This window comes from Balaenoptera borealis (genome assembly GCF_965194805.1).
Source record: "Balaenoptera borealis genome assembly, chromosome: 9".
In the NCBI taxonomy this organism is placed as follows: Eukaryota; Metazoa; Chordata; class Mammalia; order Artiodactyla; family Balaenopteridae; genus Balaenoptera; species Balaenoptera borealis.
This window is the reverse complement of record NC_138873.1, coordinates 59,910,829-59,928,646: the sequence shown is the minus strand read 5'-3', so window position 1 is coordinate 59,928,646 and position 17,818 is coordinate 59,910,829. Positions and strand designations below refer to the sequence as shown.

General features: G+C 39.4%; 1 protein-coding gene across 1 annotated transcript in view; it reads left to right on the top strand.

Annotated features, from left to right (window-relative positions):
- The window catches only part of LOC309634815 (uncharacterized protein), a 394,864-nt gene extending 377,331 nt beyond the window's left edge, over positions 1–17,533 (top strand). The window contains exon 5 of the mRNA XM_082405281.1: positions 8,457–17,533. Within this exon, the coding sequence (XP_082261407.1) occupies positions 8,457–8,614 (158 nt within the window). The 3' untranslated portion in view covers positions 8,615–17,533. The remainder of the gene's footprint in view (positions 1–8,456) is intronic.
- Positions 17,534–17,818: the final 285 nt, after the last annotated feature.

Here is a 17,818-nt window from a genome sequence, read left to right as displayed (position 1 = left end):
GTCAGTGAAGTTGATCCCAATGCTAACATTAAACTTCCTCAAGAAACTCAAGGCAGACACAGTACAGAGAAGAATGCATGTGTCTGGTTATTCTTGCAGGGGATTCTGGGCTACGGATCGGACCCTTGCAAAAGTATAGTCACCATCACAGCTGATAATTGAAAGACCAGGGGTTTTCAAAATGTCATTATTATTTTTATTTCTAGATGTGCTGGCTCTGTCTTAAGATTCTTCAAATAAGCTGCATCCTCTGATCTAAAATTCTACAATAGACTATGTTGCAACGTCATACTTCAGAAGGAGGAAGACAAATGCTAAAGAGAGATGTGACCCAGACAAGAAAAAATATGGTTCTTAAAATAGTGGGACAAGACATAAGGTGGATGGGAAAAGCAATTAGGTGATTTAGATTTAAACCCAGGCTCTATGACTTTATTAGTCTCTGTCTCTAGCTTCAGTTTCTTCCTTAAAATGTAAGCAATTAAACCTAGATCTTAGGAGTATTGTTATTAATTTTATTGAGATAAAATATGTGAAAGTGTTTTGTAGACAGTTAAGTAATACACAAATAGTATGTCGCTATTTTTTGTGGTTTGTCGATGCTACTAAAAATTAGAAATTAAGGTCGTGAAGTCAGATGATGTCAAGACTAGACTATTCCTTGCTAATTGTCATGTTTTAATCCAAAGTTCTCATTTTATAAAAGAGACAAAGTCCTATTCTATTTGACAATCCTTTGTTGAGCTTTGCTGTGAGCCAGGCTCTGTACTGAAGATGGGAAACAAAGTTGATTAACAGGGATCCCTTGAGGAGTGCTCAGTTAAGATCCAAGACGAGGAAGCATTTGCCCAAGGTTTTACAGCTAGGAGCTTAGGAACTGGGAATAAAATCATTAGAAACCTCATCTCCTAAGCTCCTGCTCAGGGCACTTTGCTTTCACTGCCTCTGCAATGTCTTTTCCACCTGCCTAAAATCATGGGAATCTAACTCAAGTTCTTCTAACACTTTAAAAATACCAACCACTACTCCTCCAGACAAATACCACGTTGTGCCCCAATTGACCTGGCCCCATTCAGACCACTAATGGACAAGGCAAATGCCTGGTTGCTCATAGAATAACCAACATGTCTTCATCCTTGCCCAGCCCTTATTAATTATGAGACTTTTAGGAAGAAATTTTAAGTCCATTAGTGAGGGAACGAGCTAGAGATTCAGGAATGGGAAATTCCAGGAGCAGATTGGAGGAAGGAACGTCAAGCTGTAGAACTAGACAGAGGACCAGACCTAGGCTGTTCACAACTCCAGCGTGTCATCAGGACTTGCTTCCTGCAGCAGTGTGGATAGACAAATTATTTTAATGTACAGGACTGGGCAAGATGGTCACAAGGCTCCTCCAGGAAGTCTCTGTGGAAGGAACCTAGAAATACAACCTGAAAAGATGGCTCTCTTGGGAAGAACTAGGCTTTCCTTCCCGGCCACTCTCCAGGACCCCACATCTTTAACTCACTCACTGTTAATAATAATAATAAATTAAAAAGTGATTTCAATTTTCCACCACTTACCCTCCCCTATCCCAAAGGCAATAATTGTCAAGATAGAATATTTAAATGTGGAAACAAGTCTAGTCCAACTTTCTAATCAACACAGGAATCCTCACCCTACCAATCCCTGCCAATAAGGCACTTAGTAATTTTTATGACTATGGATGGGGAACTCATGACTCCCCAAGGTAAGGGAGGATATAGGCAAACTGGAACAAGACACATCTTTTTAAAAAAGAAAAAGTTAGCTGTTAGAATCCCTCCATTATGAGTTTCAGCCTGTATCTGGTCAGTTCTATGACTCTTGGCAAATTATTTAACTTCGGTTTCCTCTCGTATAACACAAAGGAGCTCAGCCAGAGCCATGCTTCACAACTTTCATGAGTGTATAAATCGCTCTGAGATGGGGTCTGAGGTTCTGCATTTCTAACAACTCCCGAGTAGGCTGATGTTGCTTGTCCATGGACCACGTTTGGAAGAACAAGTCACTAGCAGATTCCTGGGAATTCTTTTAGCTCAAAAATGCAATCACTTGTTAAGTGTTGTGACATCAGGGTAACCCAATTCCTCACTCACATGAAAGCTGTACAGGCTGTACACCCTGTACAGGCATGTGCATCGTTAGTCCCTCCCACAAGTAAACATCAGGATTGTTGTTCCCTGGACTTAAGCCAATTGGTCTGTTGCTTTTCTCGCTTTCTCTTTTCACTGACTATTTTTCTACTAAACTCCTTAGCTTTGGTGGCTGTCAAAATTTGGTATGTATCAGAATCTTTTAGAGGGCTTGCTAAAACAAGGTCTACAATGACTTTCCCCGCTCCAGCCCTCACTGCCCGCCCCCCAAGTTTCTGATTCAATTGGCCTGGAGTGGTGCACAAGAGTTTGTATTTCAGATACCTTGCCAAGTGATGACAGTGCTGGTAGTCAAAGGGGCCACACGCTGAGAACCACTGCCATAGTTTTCTTCACAGAAACTATTGGTGAGTCAGATGTTGATTTTTATGTACTTGCCCAACTGATTTTTAATCTAAATAAAATATATTAATTTTAGCCCAGTTATTATTAACTTTTTAAAACTGTTTCAGACTATTATTCAGCTTGTCCATATCTGATGAGCACTGGACTTGGAATCAACTGTACTCCAATAAAAATTTTTTAAAAAATGAATTGCAGCAGATGAAGATACAGATATAAGAATTGACTACTGTCTATTAATTTAGACATTAAAGAGGTTTGCAAAAGTATTAAAAATGCTGGATTCGATGCAAACTATTACATATAGGATGGGTAAACAACAAAGTCCTAGTGTATAGCACAGGGAACTATATTCAATATCCTGTGATAAACCATAATGGAAAATAATATGTAAAAATGTATATATATATATATAAACTGAATCACTTTGCTGTACAGCAGAAATTAACAGAACATTGTAAATCAACTATAGTTCAATGAAATATATTTTTAAAATAAATAAATAAAGTAGATTAGAAAATTTCAAAAAAAAATGCTACATTTAAGTTCTGGTTCTGATTTTACCAGCTCTGCAAACATAGGTGAGTTTTAAAATCACTGAGTGACCTTTTCTTCAACTGAAGATTGGAGCTGAGAATTCCTAATGATCCCACCAAGGTATTATTGAGTTCTGGAGTCAGACAGAAAAGGTTTTGAATTCCAACTCTGTTATTTATTAGCTTTATAACATTGATACATTGCTTAAAGTCCCTGCCTCAGCTTCCTCATCTGTAAAATGGGACTCCTAATAGCACGCTTGTAGGGTTGGTTCCAAGAATTAAAAGAGATATTCTAGCCATGCTTCTGAAAAATAGTACAGTCTTAATAAACTAACATTGTTAAAACTGTCACTAAGATAATAGATTTGAGGGCATTTTGTAAGTCATCAGTTCCATAGAAATGTGATTGTTTTGACATCAGGATACAAATATAGTATCCTATGGCATTCCACTGAAGCCACCATTTCAGATAATCCATTCAAATAATCCATTCTTTATTCACTTTTTCACAATCCTATTGTCTAGTTCACATTTCTTCATCTTTTCTACAAGCATATCATTAGAAATGTTATCAAATATCTTAAAGAAATCAGGATTCTTTATATGTGTGGAATTCTTGATCTATGAGTCCAAAACCCTGAAATCAAACCTGATAATCAAAAATCTAATAAAACCTTGTGGAGACTTTATCTTAGTGAATTAATCCTGATGTCATGTCCTGGCAACTTATTTTTCCAGGTGCTTGGAAACGCTTTGCTTAAAAATCTTTTATAGAATTTTGCCAAGATTGTCATAAAGCCTCAGTGATCTGCAGTTTCTATAACTTAACCTCTTCCCAAATTTAAAATTCAGAATTTCATTTACTCAGCTTGAGTGTTCTGGCACCTCCCTCGTCCCAGGGTTCCCCAGGGGTTTCCATTCAAGTGCTCTCCGAGCTCTGTGATTTCATCCTCCTGGCCTGGAGATTAACTCATCAGAGCAGCTGGAGGATCTCCCATCCTCTCACTCCCGTGGCTGTACTTCATCCTAAACCAACCTGACTCCACTTTTTTCACTTCAAAGCTCATGTTTCCAGACAGAATAAGAAGGCAAAATTATGCTCAAGCAGCTTTACTTTTACTCTATTTGTTAGACCGATACCTCCACTCCCAAGGAGTGGGCTAATTCTTTTCTTATTCTTCTTACTACGTATATTAGAGTATACTAGAAATTTTCTCCAAGGGGCTTTTTTCTGAGGCTGCATTTTTGTGTTTATCTTTGGACATGTTCCCATCTTTACCTAACACCCCACGTGTGCTCTTCATGAGCCATACAATGTTCCTTTTTTTCTTATTAATTAAGGCCACTTGCCATCTACCATCAGAACACTTTCCCCCTGGACCCCCATCCCTCTTAGGGTCTTGTTTATCAGGGTCTCAAGCCCTGAGGGCATCTCTCTCATCTCTGAACAGGTACTGAGCTTTGCTTTCCAAATCATGAAGGCACATATCTGATTATTCTTCTCACTGCTTTGTGGACTCTAAGATGACAAGTCCATTTTATCCCATAGCTCTTTCAACTAAACAAGTCTTCCTGATTGATAAGAATTACATCCAGAGCAGTGGTTTTCCTTGTTGCTTCCCTAAATTTCTGAGCAATGAAATAGTCCGCGAGGCAAGTCAAGAACTTATCAGATGATTTACATAAGTATGCCCAGTATAGTACCAGGGACGTTGCAGGTATTTGATAAACATCTGTTGAGTTAATGAGTGAATGGATGGAGGAAGTAGATTGCACCAGCCATGTGTTCTTCCTGAGTTTATCACTTGTGTGCAAAAGGAACACCATGAAGGGTGAATCTGGAGAAATTACAGCAATACATCCTTACTTACCAGAAATCAATGTCTTAAACACTGTTAGATCAAAGTGTATTTTCCTTATTAGGCATTTCAGAACAACTCCAAGTGAGCCAGATGCTGAGTCTTGCCTCAGAATCATTGTCTGAACTTTTACTGTGAAGTCATTTGATAAATAAAATGCAGCTCTAACCGCTTTTCCCACCACCCCATGCCCACTCCTACCCACAAATAATCACGCTTCCCTGATTTCATGAAAATTGCCAACCTCTCCCTTTTTAGGATTAAGGGGGAAATCCCATTTCTCTTATGCCTAGTGTCCAGACTCATTACAGACAATTTCAGTATGGCCTTTGGAAACGACCTTGAGGATTGATGAGAAAGCAGATGGAAAGTAATGGAAGGAGAGGTGGTGGTAGTTAGAGGGCTGAATTCAAGGGTTCAGAGTGGAGTCCTTCCTAGAAGAGTTGGGGGCAGTGAGTAGCTGAATGAAGGAGGAAGTGAAGAAATAGCATCTAGCATTACAGCAGGTCCACACAGCACCAAGGTGCCACGACCATGTGAGGACTGGAGTGCGTGAGAGTCAACCAGGCTCCAAAGTCATCAGTGAATGAAAAGTCACAGCCAGGAGACTTGTCAATGTCATCAAAAAGGAGATAATACAGGCTTCTCAAAGGAAGGCATGAAACCTCAAAGAACTGGATAGATTTTGCTGAAGGGTCAGGCATAATAACCTGGAAGCAACTCCAGAGAATGAGAACACAGACCTTACCTCCCGCCTCGACCCTGAGTGTAGGAATATGAACAGCCTCTGCTAGAGAAGAAGCTGGGCCCTCTGGACAGAGCCAGTCTGTGGTAGTGGACACATGGCCAAAGGGCAGTTTATAAAGTTGGCAGGGCTGTGAGGCTGGGTGGGATTACCCAGCCCCAAAGTTTCCAACAGACTTAGTGGAGGAAACCGTGATGATTGGAGGGACTCGGGCCTCTCTGAAAAGAATCACCTGTGGCCAGGATTAATTGGGGTCCCAAGGGGATCCCAGCCCAGATGGACAGACAGTTGGGTTAGTTAGTGTTTTAGGCCTCACCATATTCTGGAAACAGCAAAATCCCTGATAGATGAACAGCCTGTCTTGAAGGAATCTAGATGAGGACACAGAATACACAGACCAGGTGACCCCAGATTATGCCACCAATAAATAGCAGAGCGAAGGTTGGGACCCCGGTTTTTTGACTCTAAATCCAGTGCTCTTCCTCCTATACCACAGCGCCTCTTTCTCATAGCACCCTTTCTTCTTCCACCTCTGTCCACTTCCATCCACCTTCCCTTCCACCTTTGTCCACTTCCGTCCACTTTCCCTTCCACCTTTGTCCACTTCCATCCACCTTCCCTCACCCAGAGAATCCACCACCATCACCCACCCCATTTCCTCAATCTTCCCCCCCCACCTCCGCCTCTCCACTTGGCGGGGGGACATTAGGCTCCTCAGGCCTCACTCGGCTGTTTCTGGTATCTTGTTACTTCTGCTTCCCACCCCATTTCAGAAAACAGGGGCCAAAATAATTATGAAAGCCCATAGCCATTTATAAGTGGGTCCATCTATCTTAGAGCTCTCATATACAAAGGTCATTTCAGAAAAGTGTGAAGTTAAAAAGTATATAATATTAGGTAGTGAACATTGACATTGAGGCTGGCTTTTTTTTTTTCTGATTTCCTCCATTGCTTATTTATTTGTTTTCAATAAACTCTAGAAGAAAAAAGAAAGACTTGCATTATTGCACATGAATGGAGAGAAGGAAACTTGCAAGGAGAGCTCACCAGGCTGTTGGAAGGCAGGTCTCCCATCTTCCTTTCTAACCTACCTTTGCCCTCTAATGGGGGTCCCCAAGTACACGTCTGTCCCTCTGTGGGCAAAAAGATGTCTAGGGATGGGGAAAAGGGTCCCTTTTGAGGTCCACCTCTCAGTGTGAAGGTCACATGCAAGAGTAAGTTTGATCAAAATAAAGAATGAAGGTAAGTAATAGGGAGGTATAGTTTTTGCCACCTAGGAAGGAACTGGCAGTGTATTTCCCAGCTCCCTCCTCCCAAAATTCAAATACTATAAAAATTACATGGAATTGATTTCATCTGAAACTGAGAATCACAACTAGCTATAGATAGATAGATAGACAGATATCAACATCTTTTAAAAGGCATTTAAGAACGTTTCTGTTTTTTGAATTACAAAAAATAAGACTACGAGTCAGAGCACAAATTATAAGGAGCTGATACCCATGAACAAAAATAAAATACCTGTACACGGAAAACATGATTTATCTTTTCTCAGAAGCTAAAAGCCATGGCTACTTAACTCTCATGCAAAAATTCCATACCAAAATAGAAAGGAAAATAGCCACGGATGTTCAAAAGCAATTTTGCATTTTTCATAATCTCATTTTTAATACGTATATTTGCCCAAATGAGCCAGGAGAGTTTTCCATACAGTGTACTAGGCACATACAAAGTTTAAATTCAACGTTCACACATTTTGACTCAAGGGTTGGTTGGACGGTTCAGGGGAGGAAGGGGGGCTTTTGAAATTGCTTTTGTAGCAGAAAAACGTGTATGTTTAAAAATTTCACTTGACTGTGTTCATTCTTCACCTACGTGCCCACAGTCTCCCACTAAAATGGAGTTCAAACCAATTATAGCAGCCTCAACATGATCTAAGTGAAAGAAAGATGATCTTTTTAAAAATGCTGAAAGAAATTGAGGCCCATTCTGAACTGTGAGCTTGAAGAATTCAGACCATCTTTTGGCATTCCTGGTTATTTCTAAGGATTAATTCTTCATTAAGTGAAGGGAAAATTATTGCTTTTTTTTTTTTTTTTAATGTGCTGCTACCTCTCCCTTCCCTTGCTTCTCATTCTCCAGTTCTATTCTGCAACAGCAAGTGTTTCTTCCAGAAACCACAGTGTCATACACAGTAGAAAAGTAAACCGAGAGAGTACCCAATCTCCCAGCAGGCCAGGATCTGCACACATATGCATACATACGCACACACATGCAAAAGACACTGAAATACTCATGGTCTTCACTCCAGCTACTATAACAAAATACCATAGGCTGGGTGGCTTAAACAACAGACATTTATCTCCCAAAGTTCTACAGGGTATAAGCATGGCCAGGGTCTGGTGAGAACGCTCTTCTTGGCTTGCAGACTGCTGCCTTCTTGCTGTATCTTCACATGACACAGAGAGAGAGAGCTCTAGTCTCTTCATATAAGGAGCTGAATCCCATCATCGGGGCTTCATCCACATGACATCATCTACACCTAATCACCTCCCAAAGGCCCCATCTCCTAATACCATCTCATTGGAGGTTAGGGCTTCAACATAAGAATTTGGTGGGGACATAAACATTTAGCCCAAAACATTCATCATGATTAATACATAAACATTTAGCCCAAAACATTCATCATGATTAATACAGAAAATAAAGGTCCCAGTGTTTTCTGACATTTAAAGCCCAAATGAACTGTCTGAATGACCCAGTCTCTGCTAAAGGGGATTCTGTTCATTTTTCTAAGGAATCAGCCAATCCTCTAGTGAACAGCCTCTCCTACGGCTGTGCCAGCCTGTGGATTTAGCAAGTTTGCTAAAGAATTGCCCAGCACAGCAGCTGCTGTGGATAGCAGCCCGAGGTGTCACCACAAACCGACGTACCCGAGTCCCAGAAGTCCTTTGACTGGCTGGCTGAGTGATGAGTATTGCCTAATGCATTATAATTTAGATTATATTTTTCAAAATTCACAACACATATTGAAAAAGAAAAAAAAAGTGAAAAGTTTTTTTTCAAGTTATTTATGAATACTGGGTTATGAGTGTGGATATTTCCTTTTTAAAGTATGTCACTGAGCTATAAAGGAAGCAATGGCATATGCTATGTTTTGTGCTTTCTAGAAGCTAGAATGATGAGAGTGGGGTGTTTAGGGTGTGAGGGGAGGGAGGCTGATTCCAGATAATATCAGTAACATTTGTTTTAGACTTTGGGTCTTTTGTATGGTATTTCCTGCTTACCTTTTGAGATTTAGATGACTGTTCAAAGCATCAAATATTAAAATGAGCTTTTTAAATGCATGTAAGACAGAGACAGCAACCCTTTATGTTTTATGTAGGATGTGTACAACACATTCAGATTATCTATTATAATATCTACACATGCAATTCGGTTATAAAAATCTGCAATACGGCCAGTTTGGGGATGATCACTCATGGGGAGTCTTATTCTCCTTTCCTAGAGGTGAGAGAGAAGGGAGATGGGAGAACAAGCTTTCAGCCCTAGCAGGGAGGGGTCCTCTCTGTGCTCTTGAAGGAGGATGGTCTCTCCCTTGACTTTGATCCAGGCTCTGCTGGAACCCAGCTCTGAAGAAGCTTCTTTCTATTTTCCCTCGTGTGTGACAGCTTCTGGGGGTGGGGCTGGGACAGGATGAAATCAAGGCATTTTTAGGTATAGATGATCTTGCATCATAGATGGTGGCAGAAAGGAAGATGAAGAGATGAAGAAGGGCTTTTCTCTCTCTCTCTTTTTTCGTCGGCAAAAGAAGACCAAGTATGGCGAGCTGAGATAGGGGAATGCAGCAAGAGGAGGTATCCATAGGGATAATTCACTGAATGTCTTTAAGACACATATTAGCAATTGTATTTCCAATAACTCTGCAAGATAGCGTCTGTCTTCCCCATTTTACAGATCAAGAAAGTGGAGGCCAAGGTAGGTCCAAATACACACAGGGTCAGATTTGGGATTTAGGCCTGATTCCCCAGTCCCCAGTCATTCCCGTACCCTGCTTCAAATCCCCCTTAAAATAGAATTCTCTGCCCTCCTTTGGGCAGGAGGATAGAGTTAAGCTATCCAGGGTTTCCAGGGTTTCCAGTCTTTGTGGGTGACGCCTAGGATCTAATTCTAATCTGAAATTAAGAGGAAACCACTGAAGATGTTAGAGGAGAAGAGTGATGTAACCAAACTCAAGGTCCAAGAAGAGAACCCCAGTGGCAATGCTTGGGAGGACAAAGAAAGCGCTATCAGAGCTGGGGTGCAGGGAGTATGAGTCAATGCGACCAGGCAGCACAGGCCCAGGGCCTGCCTGTGCTTGAGATGTCTGAAAAAGAACATAGCCTGACTGGTATCAGGTTGGGCAAGAGATCAAGCCAAAGTGGCACTTCAAATATTATAGGATTTGAATACAAATATTTCAAGGATTTAGCAAAACTGATACTATGGAGGCATTTTCTGTTGCTTAAGGAATATGGTTACATACACCATGGTTTCAAAAAAAAAAGGGAGAGAGAGAAAATCTGCTTAATCTGTGTTTCATTTAAGTGGAGTCGTATTTGTATATTTGCTTCCTAAAAAACGGTAGTCACATCTATGAGCCAGTACACTGCTAAAGCCTGTCAAGATCTTCTTTTCTTTTGGATTTAATAATTTATAGTATATAATCTAACCCAAGATAAATGTAAAAGTTATCAATGTGTCAGCCAAGGCATGGCCCCAAATCATGGGTTAAAAATGCAAATGTCTTCCTGGACAAAGGAGGTAACCTAAAACCTAACTGGGCAAAATAGGCTGGGTGTGTACTAGGGAGCAGTGGGGACTGCAGCAAAGTGGAGAATGGTGAAGAGGCAGGGATTACTTTGCTTAAGCCAACAGCTGTCCAATGGAAAAGGTGACCTAAAATTGCTAGACCTTCTAACTTTGGAAATTGAGTGAAAAGCTGGAAATTTACACTTTTGTGTGAGGTTTTCTAATCTTAAAACACTGTGTGAAACAAATGAAGTATGTGTGACCTAAAGAAAAAGAAAGCAATCACCTTGTCTTAGAAACAGACCGTGTCCGAGAAACAAAGTATGTAAGGGTATTTTGGAGCAAAGGGTGACATGCTGAGGTTAGGGCTATGGAAAGACAACCTAGGAAGTGACAACGGGTTTGCCGCTGGTGTCAGCATGGCATTGTCAAGCTTGAATTTTAAGGAAAACAGAATCAAGATTGCAGAAGATGTTCATTTGTTCCTGCTAGAATTATATTGATAGGACTATTTTTTATTGACTAGTTGGGATGGCAAGCTCCGAAGACTTCAGATTTCGAAGTGAGATCGAATGAGAGAAACAACTCCATGCCAGGAAATGAAAAGCTCCATTTTGGTCTAAGGGTCTTTTGAGAAATATCTGTGCAAACATTGTGTCTATCTGTCATAAAAGGGTTGTGTAATTAACATATGCAAAACACCACCACCGTCCTGCTGGAAGCTAACTTCCCTCCCTGGAAATCCAACCTCTATTTATTTACAACAAAATAAAGTGGACCCTTCTGGAAAGAAACACGGCTCCGTGGCGGCCTGAACACTGTCGCAGCGATGCTTTAAATCTTTTATATCTCCCATACCTCCGGGGGCTGGTGCTGGATGGGATTGAGCCAGGCCCATAAATAATTTATGCTAAGTAGCAATTTAGTTGTTTGGCTTGAGGTAAAGAAATCCAAGAAATTCATAAATAAAGTTCCTATTTTTGCTTGTGTTCCAAAGTTAATTTATGTTACTCTGCAATTAACTAACATAAAGGTGAAAAAATATGACAGGCCTAAGGTACAAACTCCTGTTCATAAATCTGCTCTCTCTTAACTAGTGGTGTTTTAGTGATAGTCACCCAGTTCCCTCCGTCCTGTGCTATTACACAGAAACTCCTCCCTGATCTCATTGCCTGTTACCTTGTCGACCTATAAAAAGTATTGTAATTGTTTTGAATAGACCCCTGGGCGGGTGGAGGGAGAAAGGGAGATGGGATGTGGGACAGCTACAAATGGAGCTTCTGACATATCTGAAATAGTTCAGTTCTTAGGAAAAATTGCTGAAGCGAATATCACAGATGCAAATAGTGTTCATCCCAAGGGGAGAGTGAGACACCCTGCGAATTGGCAGCGGGACGGCCAGCCGTGGCTCCCACAGCGGGAGTGCATGTGGTGGGTGGCAAGAGGGGCAGAGAGCCTGGCAATTCGGAGACCCTGGAGGCTGTAAAGAGCAAGAAGCAGTTGTGCAGACATGAGGCATGTGGCCCTCAGTCAGACACAGAATCTAAGACCCTGGATTCCCACAGTAAAACATCAGCCAGCAGCTAGAGCATACGGCTCTACTTTCAGCCAACAACGCAGAATACCTTCTTTTTTGGTTTCCACTGGCGACCTCAGCCTGCAATTCTCTGCTGGCTTGTTGCCTTCCAAGTTCTGCCTGAGACAGTTGATATTTGAGATGTTTTCTCTCTGACATATGACCTCTTCAACCTTAAAGATCTTCCAAACCTTATTCATGGAGTAAAATTGGAAAAAGCTACATACTTAGAGCCCATTTATTGTTCACTCATTCAAATGTATTTATCCAATGCCTACTGTGTGCCAGGAGGAATATGGACACTAAGATGAATAAACATCATCTGTATACTTAGTTTATGGACCAAGGGACCAAGAGACAAGAGTTTCAGTACAGTGCAATAAGGGTTCTAATAAAGTATGCGTAAGGGGCCAGGGAAACAGAGAGAAGCAGCACACAGACAAACCTGGGAGAAGCAGGAGGAAGGGAAGATTCCCAGAGGAGGGGAAGCTTGAGAAAGCCTTTAAGAGTGAAGGTTTAAATTTTGCCAGGTGGATGAGCTGCAGGAAGGAAGGATGTGTTCTAAAGCCCGGAGGAGGGAGTGAGCATGACTCATTGAGAGAAGAGTCTGATTGGGTACAGGGTACTTCAGCAAAGCGGGAGGAGATGAGGCTGGAGAGGTAGGTGTGAGAACATCCAGGAGCACGTGCTGCTTAGATTTCAAGTACAAGGCAGTGGGAGCCACAGAAGGGTTTTAAACCAAAGAACGGTATAATTAGATTTGCGGGATTGAAGGATCATTCTATGAGTAAAATGATGAATGGATTGGATGTAAACAAATTACTCTCAGAGTTCAGGGCTTTAAGTGTTTTACCTCCTAGTGACAAAGTGTTCTTCCTTCCTTTGAACAATGAAAGATGTGCAGATGGTGATGAGGTTTCTTCTCTCTGCACTGGGTACCAACAGCCTGGAACCAAGGTTCTTGGTCAATTGCCACAGCTTTTTTCAGTCAGATTAGTTTCAAGTTTTGCTTTTCTTCTTCCTTTTTATTTCTTTGATCTAATCTTTTGACATATTGATCTTCTTTTTTCTTCATCTTAAAAAAAACTGCTGTCATTTTAAGTCTCCTTAAATTTAATAGAAGGTCAGTAAATCATTTTTAAATGAATACACATAGGTACCTCCTGGTTATATATGATGGTTTACACTCCCTTCTGAAACATTACTTACATGACAGAACAGGAATAAACACTAAACATACAGGTAAAAAAGATAATGGGAAAGAAGACAACAGAGGACTAGATGTCAACAAATTTTGGGAGATGGAAAGCAGATAGGAGAGTGGGAAATGATTTACTGAGTAGGGGAAGCCAAACCTTGAAGAGGAAAATGTCCGTGAGAAGCAGGAAGATGTTTCGCCCCTTATCCCAGGAAAATCTAAGAATTTAGAGGCACCGGATAATGAGGACAAGGAAGGAGAAGGGGAAAGATAGAGCTCTGTATGAAGAACATGTAGACTTCAGGGTCCCTGAGCAGCCAAATTCCTCTCCTACCCTGCAGGAGACAGGAAGTAAATCATCTAGAGAATTTGCACCTCAGATGGTCTGGACTCAGAAATACTGGGTACAGTGGAAGACAGAGATGGAACATCAACCAGTACACTAAAGGAATAGACCAAAGTGTTCATTCCAAAAGCTCAAGACCCCAGACCCCATCCTTTCCACTCTTCTGTCAGTAGCCAGGTATGTATAACCGTCTACCCAGCGATTTAAAACAATTTTCCCTGGAGAAGACAGAATGAGGAACCCGAGAAAGAGGACTGCAGATACTTACATTTGGGGCTTACACGTGAAAAAAGACTACTCACTCTACGTTTAAAAATACAAGCTCACTTCTACATCTAGAGCCTCTTAACAGTTTCTGGAGCCTCAGTTTTAAAAATTTTAGAAAGCCAGGATCACCACACATTTGAGAAAGCCTCCAAACTGAAACAAAAGGGCCTAAACACAGAAACAGAAAAGAGGAATTCAGAAGAACCAGAGATAATACAGAAAGAAGAAACAACACTTTAAAATCAATAACTGATATACATTAACAAAAAATTTTAAAAAGGCATTTATGAACTAAAAGTAGGATATTGCTTTCATAAGAAGAATCAAAGAATATGAATGTGATCTTGAAAATTAAATATATGGAAGAGGTTAGAAATTCAATTGAATGGATGAAAGATAAGTGTCAAGAAAATCCTGCAGAGATTAGTATAAACACACAAACAAAAAAGAACTGTGATATTGAAGAGGGAAGATAAAGAGAAAATTTAGATAATCAGTTCAGGAAGTTCAACACTGGAAACTAGGAATTCCAGAGACAAAAGATAAAATCGAGGGAAAATACAAGGAAGTTTCCCCAAATGGGAAGGCATGGACATCACGATTAAAGGATCCCACTAAGAGTCCAGTTCTCTGAATCACAAAGAACCAACACCACGGCACACCATCACACAATTTCAAAAGAATGAGAATTAAAGAGGACATCCTAAAATCTTCTGGGGAGACAGGTTATTTACAAAGCATCAGTCAACTAACTCATATCTGACTTTCAGTATCACCATTGGAGGCTAGAAGACATTGGAACATTGCCCTCAGAATTCTGAATCAAATTATTTTCACTCTAAAATTTCATGCCCAATCAAACTACCATGCAAGTATGAGGGCAGACAATTTTAAGCATGCAAGCTCTCAGAAATGTTACTCTTTCTCAGGAAGTAACTGAAGTAGGTACCTTATGAAATTTAAGAGTACTCAAAGAAAGGGTGATATAGGAGCCAGGAAAAGGGACATAATACAGGAGAACAATGAAGGGAATTTTCAGAGAACAAACAGCCCAGCTTGGAGCAAGAAGTTGGAGGACTGAAGAATAGATGCCTCCAGTTAAAAAATAAATAATCCAATAAATAAGTAAGTAAGGCAGGGGAAAAAATACAGAGATTTAATCAATACATAAGATGCTTGAGCATTTTGGAAGAATTATTGCTAGGCATTTGATGAATCGATTAGAACATTGGGGAAAACAGGAATAGATATGTGGAAAATTAAACAAACTTTAAAAATGAAGCACTTATTACCTCTAGAAAAAATGAAACATCCAATAAGAAGGAAAAAAACAATCATAGCCCTCCAATGTCCCAAATATAACATTTATGTAGTCATTATAATATAAACATTGAGTTTTAACAAAAAAATTTCAATAACTATTAGAGGAGAGTAAAAGACCATTATGGTAGGGGTGAGGGAATGAAGACATAAAGAAGGTAAAGTCTTCACTGCAATATTGGAAAATAGGTAGAAAATATCTAAAATCAAGAAAGTAATAGAAGTTTAAATACATGTATATAAATATCAGAAGAAACATCTGAAAAGTTTACAAGTTGTTGGATCTCTGGAGTGAAACCATGAGAAAAAGAGGATATGGCATGACACTGCTTTTTTTTTTAATTAAAAAAAGGCAGAAAGGTATAAAGATGGAAGAAACAATTATTCATATTCCCATACATAATAATAGTTACTGTTAATATATAGGCATATTTTCTTCTGGAGTTTTTGGAGGGGCAGTAGCGGTAGGGTAGTAAATTTTAAAATTTCCCTCATTGATGTGTTAAAAAATGATTGTGCTCATTAAAAAGTAAGTAAGCAATGCAGAAATGTACAAAGAAGTAAATAAAAAGCCACTTACAATGTCCAACCTGCCCAAAATTACTGCCATTAACATTAGGTGAACACAATTCCAGATCTTGTTGTATGACTATAAAAGATAAGGAGGGAGATAATAACTAGGTAGATGCTGATAGATAGGTAGATATTGCTTTTTGTTAAAATGGGATTCTATTTAGATACTACTTTTAGTAACAAAGTATTAAACTTATTTTACTTTAATAGTAAAAAGAGAAACTGAAGCAAGACTAAAGGAATTGTTGATTTTCAAATAAATGGTTTTTCACCATAAGATTTAGAACTCTCTAAGCTTGAAAGGGTGGAGGAGTGGATATGAAAAACAATGAGTTGGAGTCATTAGTGTTTTTATTATATATTTCAATGTTAGACAATATCAGTAGACTCTTGCTTAGAAATATGAGAGTATATCCCTTCACCACACTTTCCAATTATCTTTATACTACTAATTTTACATTGTTCTGATTAATAACATTCACATTTTGTTCTATAGAAATAATTCTCTCAGTTGTTTAGTCTTTAATTCTATATTTAAACAGATGCAAACACCATCAGTCCTTTTCATCACACTTTCTCAATTTCCAAGTTTTTAATTTTGATTTATCTCTTAATTAGCTAGAACTCATTGTCAAGCATTTTTTTCATGAAGGATTCAAAAATGCCATATCCCATGGGTTCTTTCATGTTTTTGAATGTCTGCCTCTTGCCTTTCTTTCTACTGATATCTTAGCTTTCTTTCATTCCTTCAGAACTTCATAGAAATAACTCCATCATCATCTGGCATTGAATGTTGCCATGAAGATGTCTGAGATCTGACTCCTTTTTAAACCATAGTAGGTGATTTGCTTTATCTACTTGTATACCTAAAGTTTTTTTTCAATACTTGAAGTTCAATACCTTAACTAAGATATGTGTCCATGTTGAGTATCCCATATCAAAATTCCTGGAATATTCAATCCAAATGTTCATTTTTTTTTCCAACAAAAGAGAAATTACTTTGTACTATATTCATTAATTCAATAAATATTTATTAAGCTTCTATGTGTCCAGCGCTAGGCTGTTGGGTATACCTCTAAACAAACCAGACGAAACTACGGAGCTTGTGGGGGGTGGGACCAGGTGAGGGCAAAGGAGTAAGCAGGGAACATAATAAAGAAGTAAGTTACATAGTAGCATAGTATGACAGAAGTGACAAATGCTATGGGAATAAAAGGAGAACTAGAGAAATGTAAGGAAGATTGGGGCATGGGAGTGGGAGAGTGGAAAGGTCGAATTTCAGTGTTAAACAAGGCAGTCATGGAAGGCCTCATTTAGAAGGTGATATATGAGCAATGAATTGAAGGAATGAGCTCTGCAGATCTCTAGGAGAAGAGTGTTAGAGCCAAAGGGAACAGCCAATGCAAAGGCCTAAGGTGAGAAAACGTTTGAGAACGTCCGAAGAAAAGAGAAGGTAAGGAAACCAATATAGAGGGAGGGAAACAAAAAGTGGTGTGTGCTAAGACCACAGAGGTGATGGAGAGCTAGATATTCAGTCTGTGATATTCACAGCAAGCCATTGAAAGGCTTTTGCTCTGAGTTTCATGGTTTCAGCCAAGGAGGGTGATCTAACATTTTACAAGGATTACTTTGGCTAGTTTGTTGAGAGCACAGTGTAGGTAGACAAAGGCAAAAGGAAGACCAATTAGAAAGCTATTGGAATAATGCAGGTAAAAGAGTTCTATGATGTAGTTGTGCTTTTTTCTTAGGTATTAGGGGAAAAAAATTCTGCAAAAAGTTTAAATCTATCATCTAAACCCAGAAGTATATTTGATTTTTTAAACTAGGTGCATGTATTCCTTTGCTAAAAATATTTTTTAAAATAATTTTTTAAAAGATAGATGAATCTTGTTTTATGTTGGAAGCCATCCAGTGAGATAAATTAGACAACTCGAGTCAGCCCTACACCAAAATCTCAAAGACAGCACGAAGATAAATTTAATGCCTCAAAGTACATAGTCATTCACTAAGGGCAGAGAATATTGGAAGAGAATTTTTCTTTTATTTTATTATTAATGGGAGTCTTCTGTATATGATTTTATCATCTCC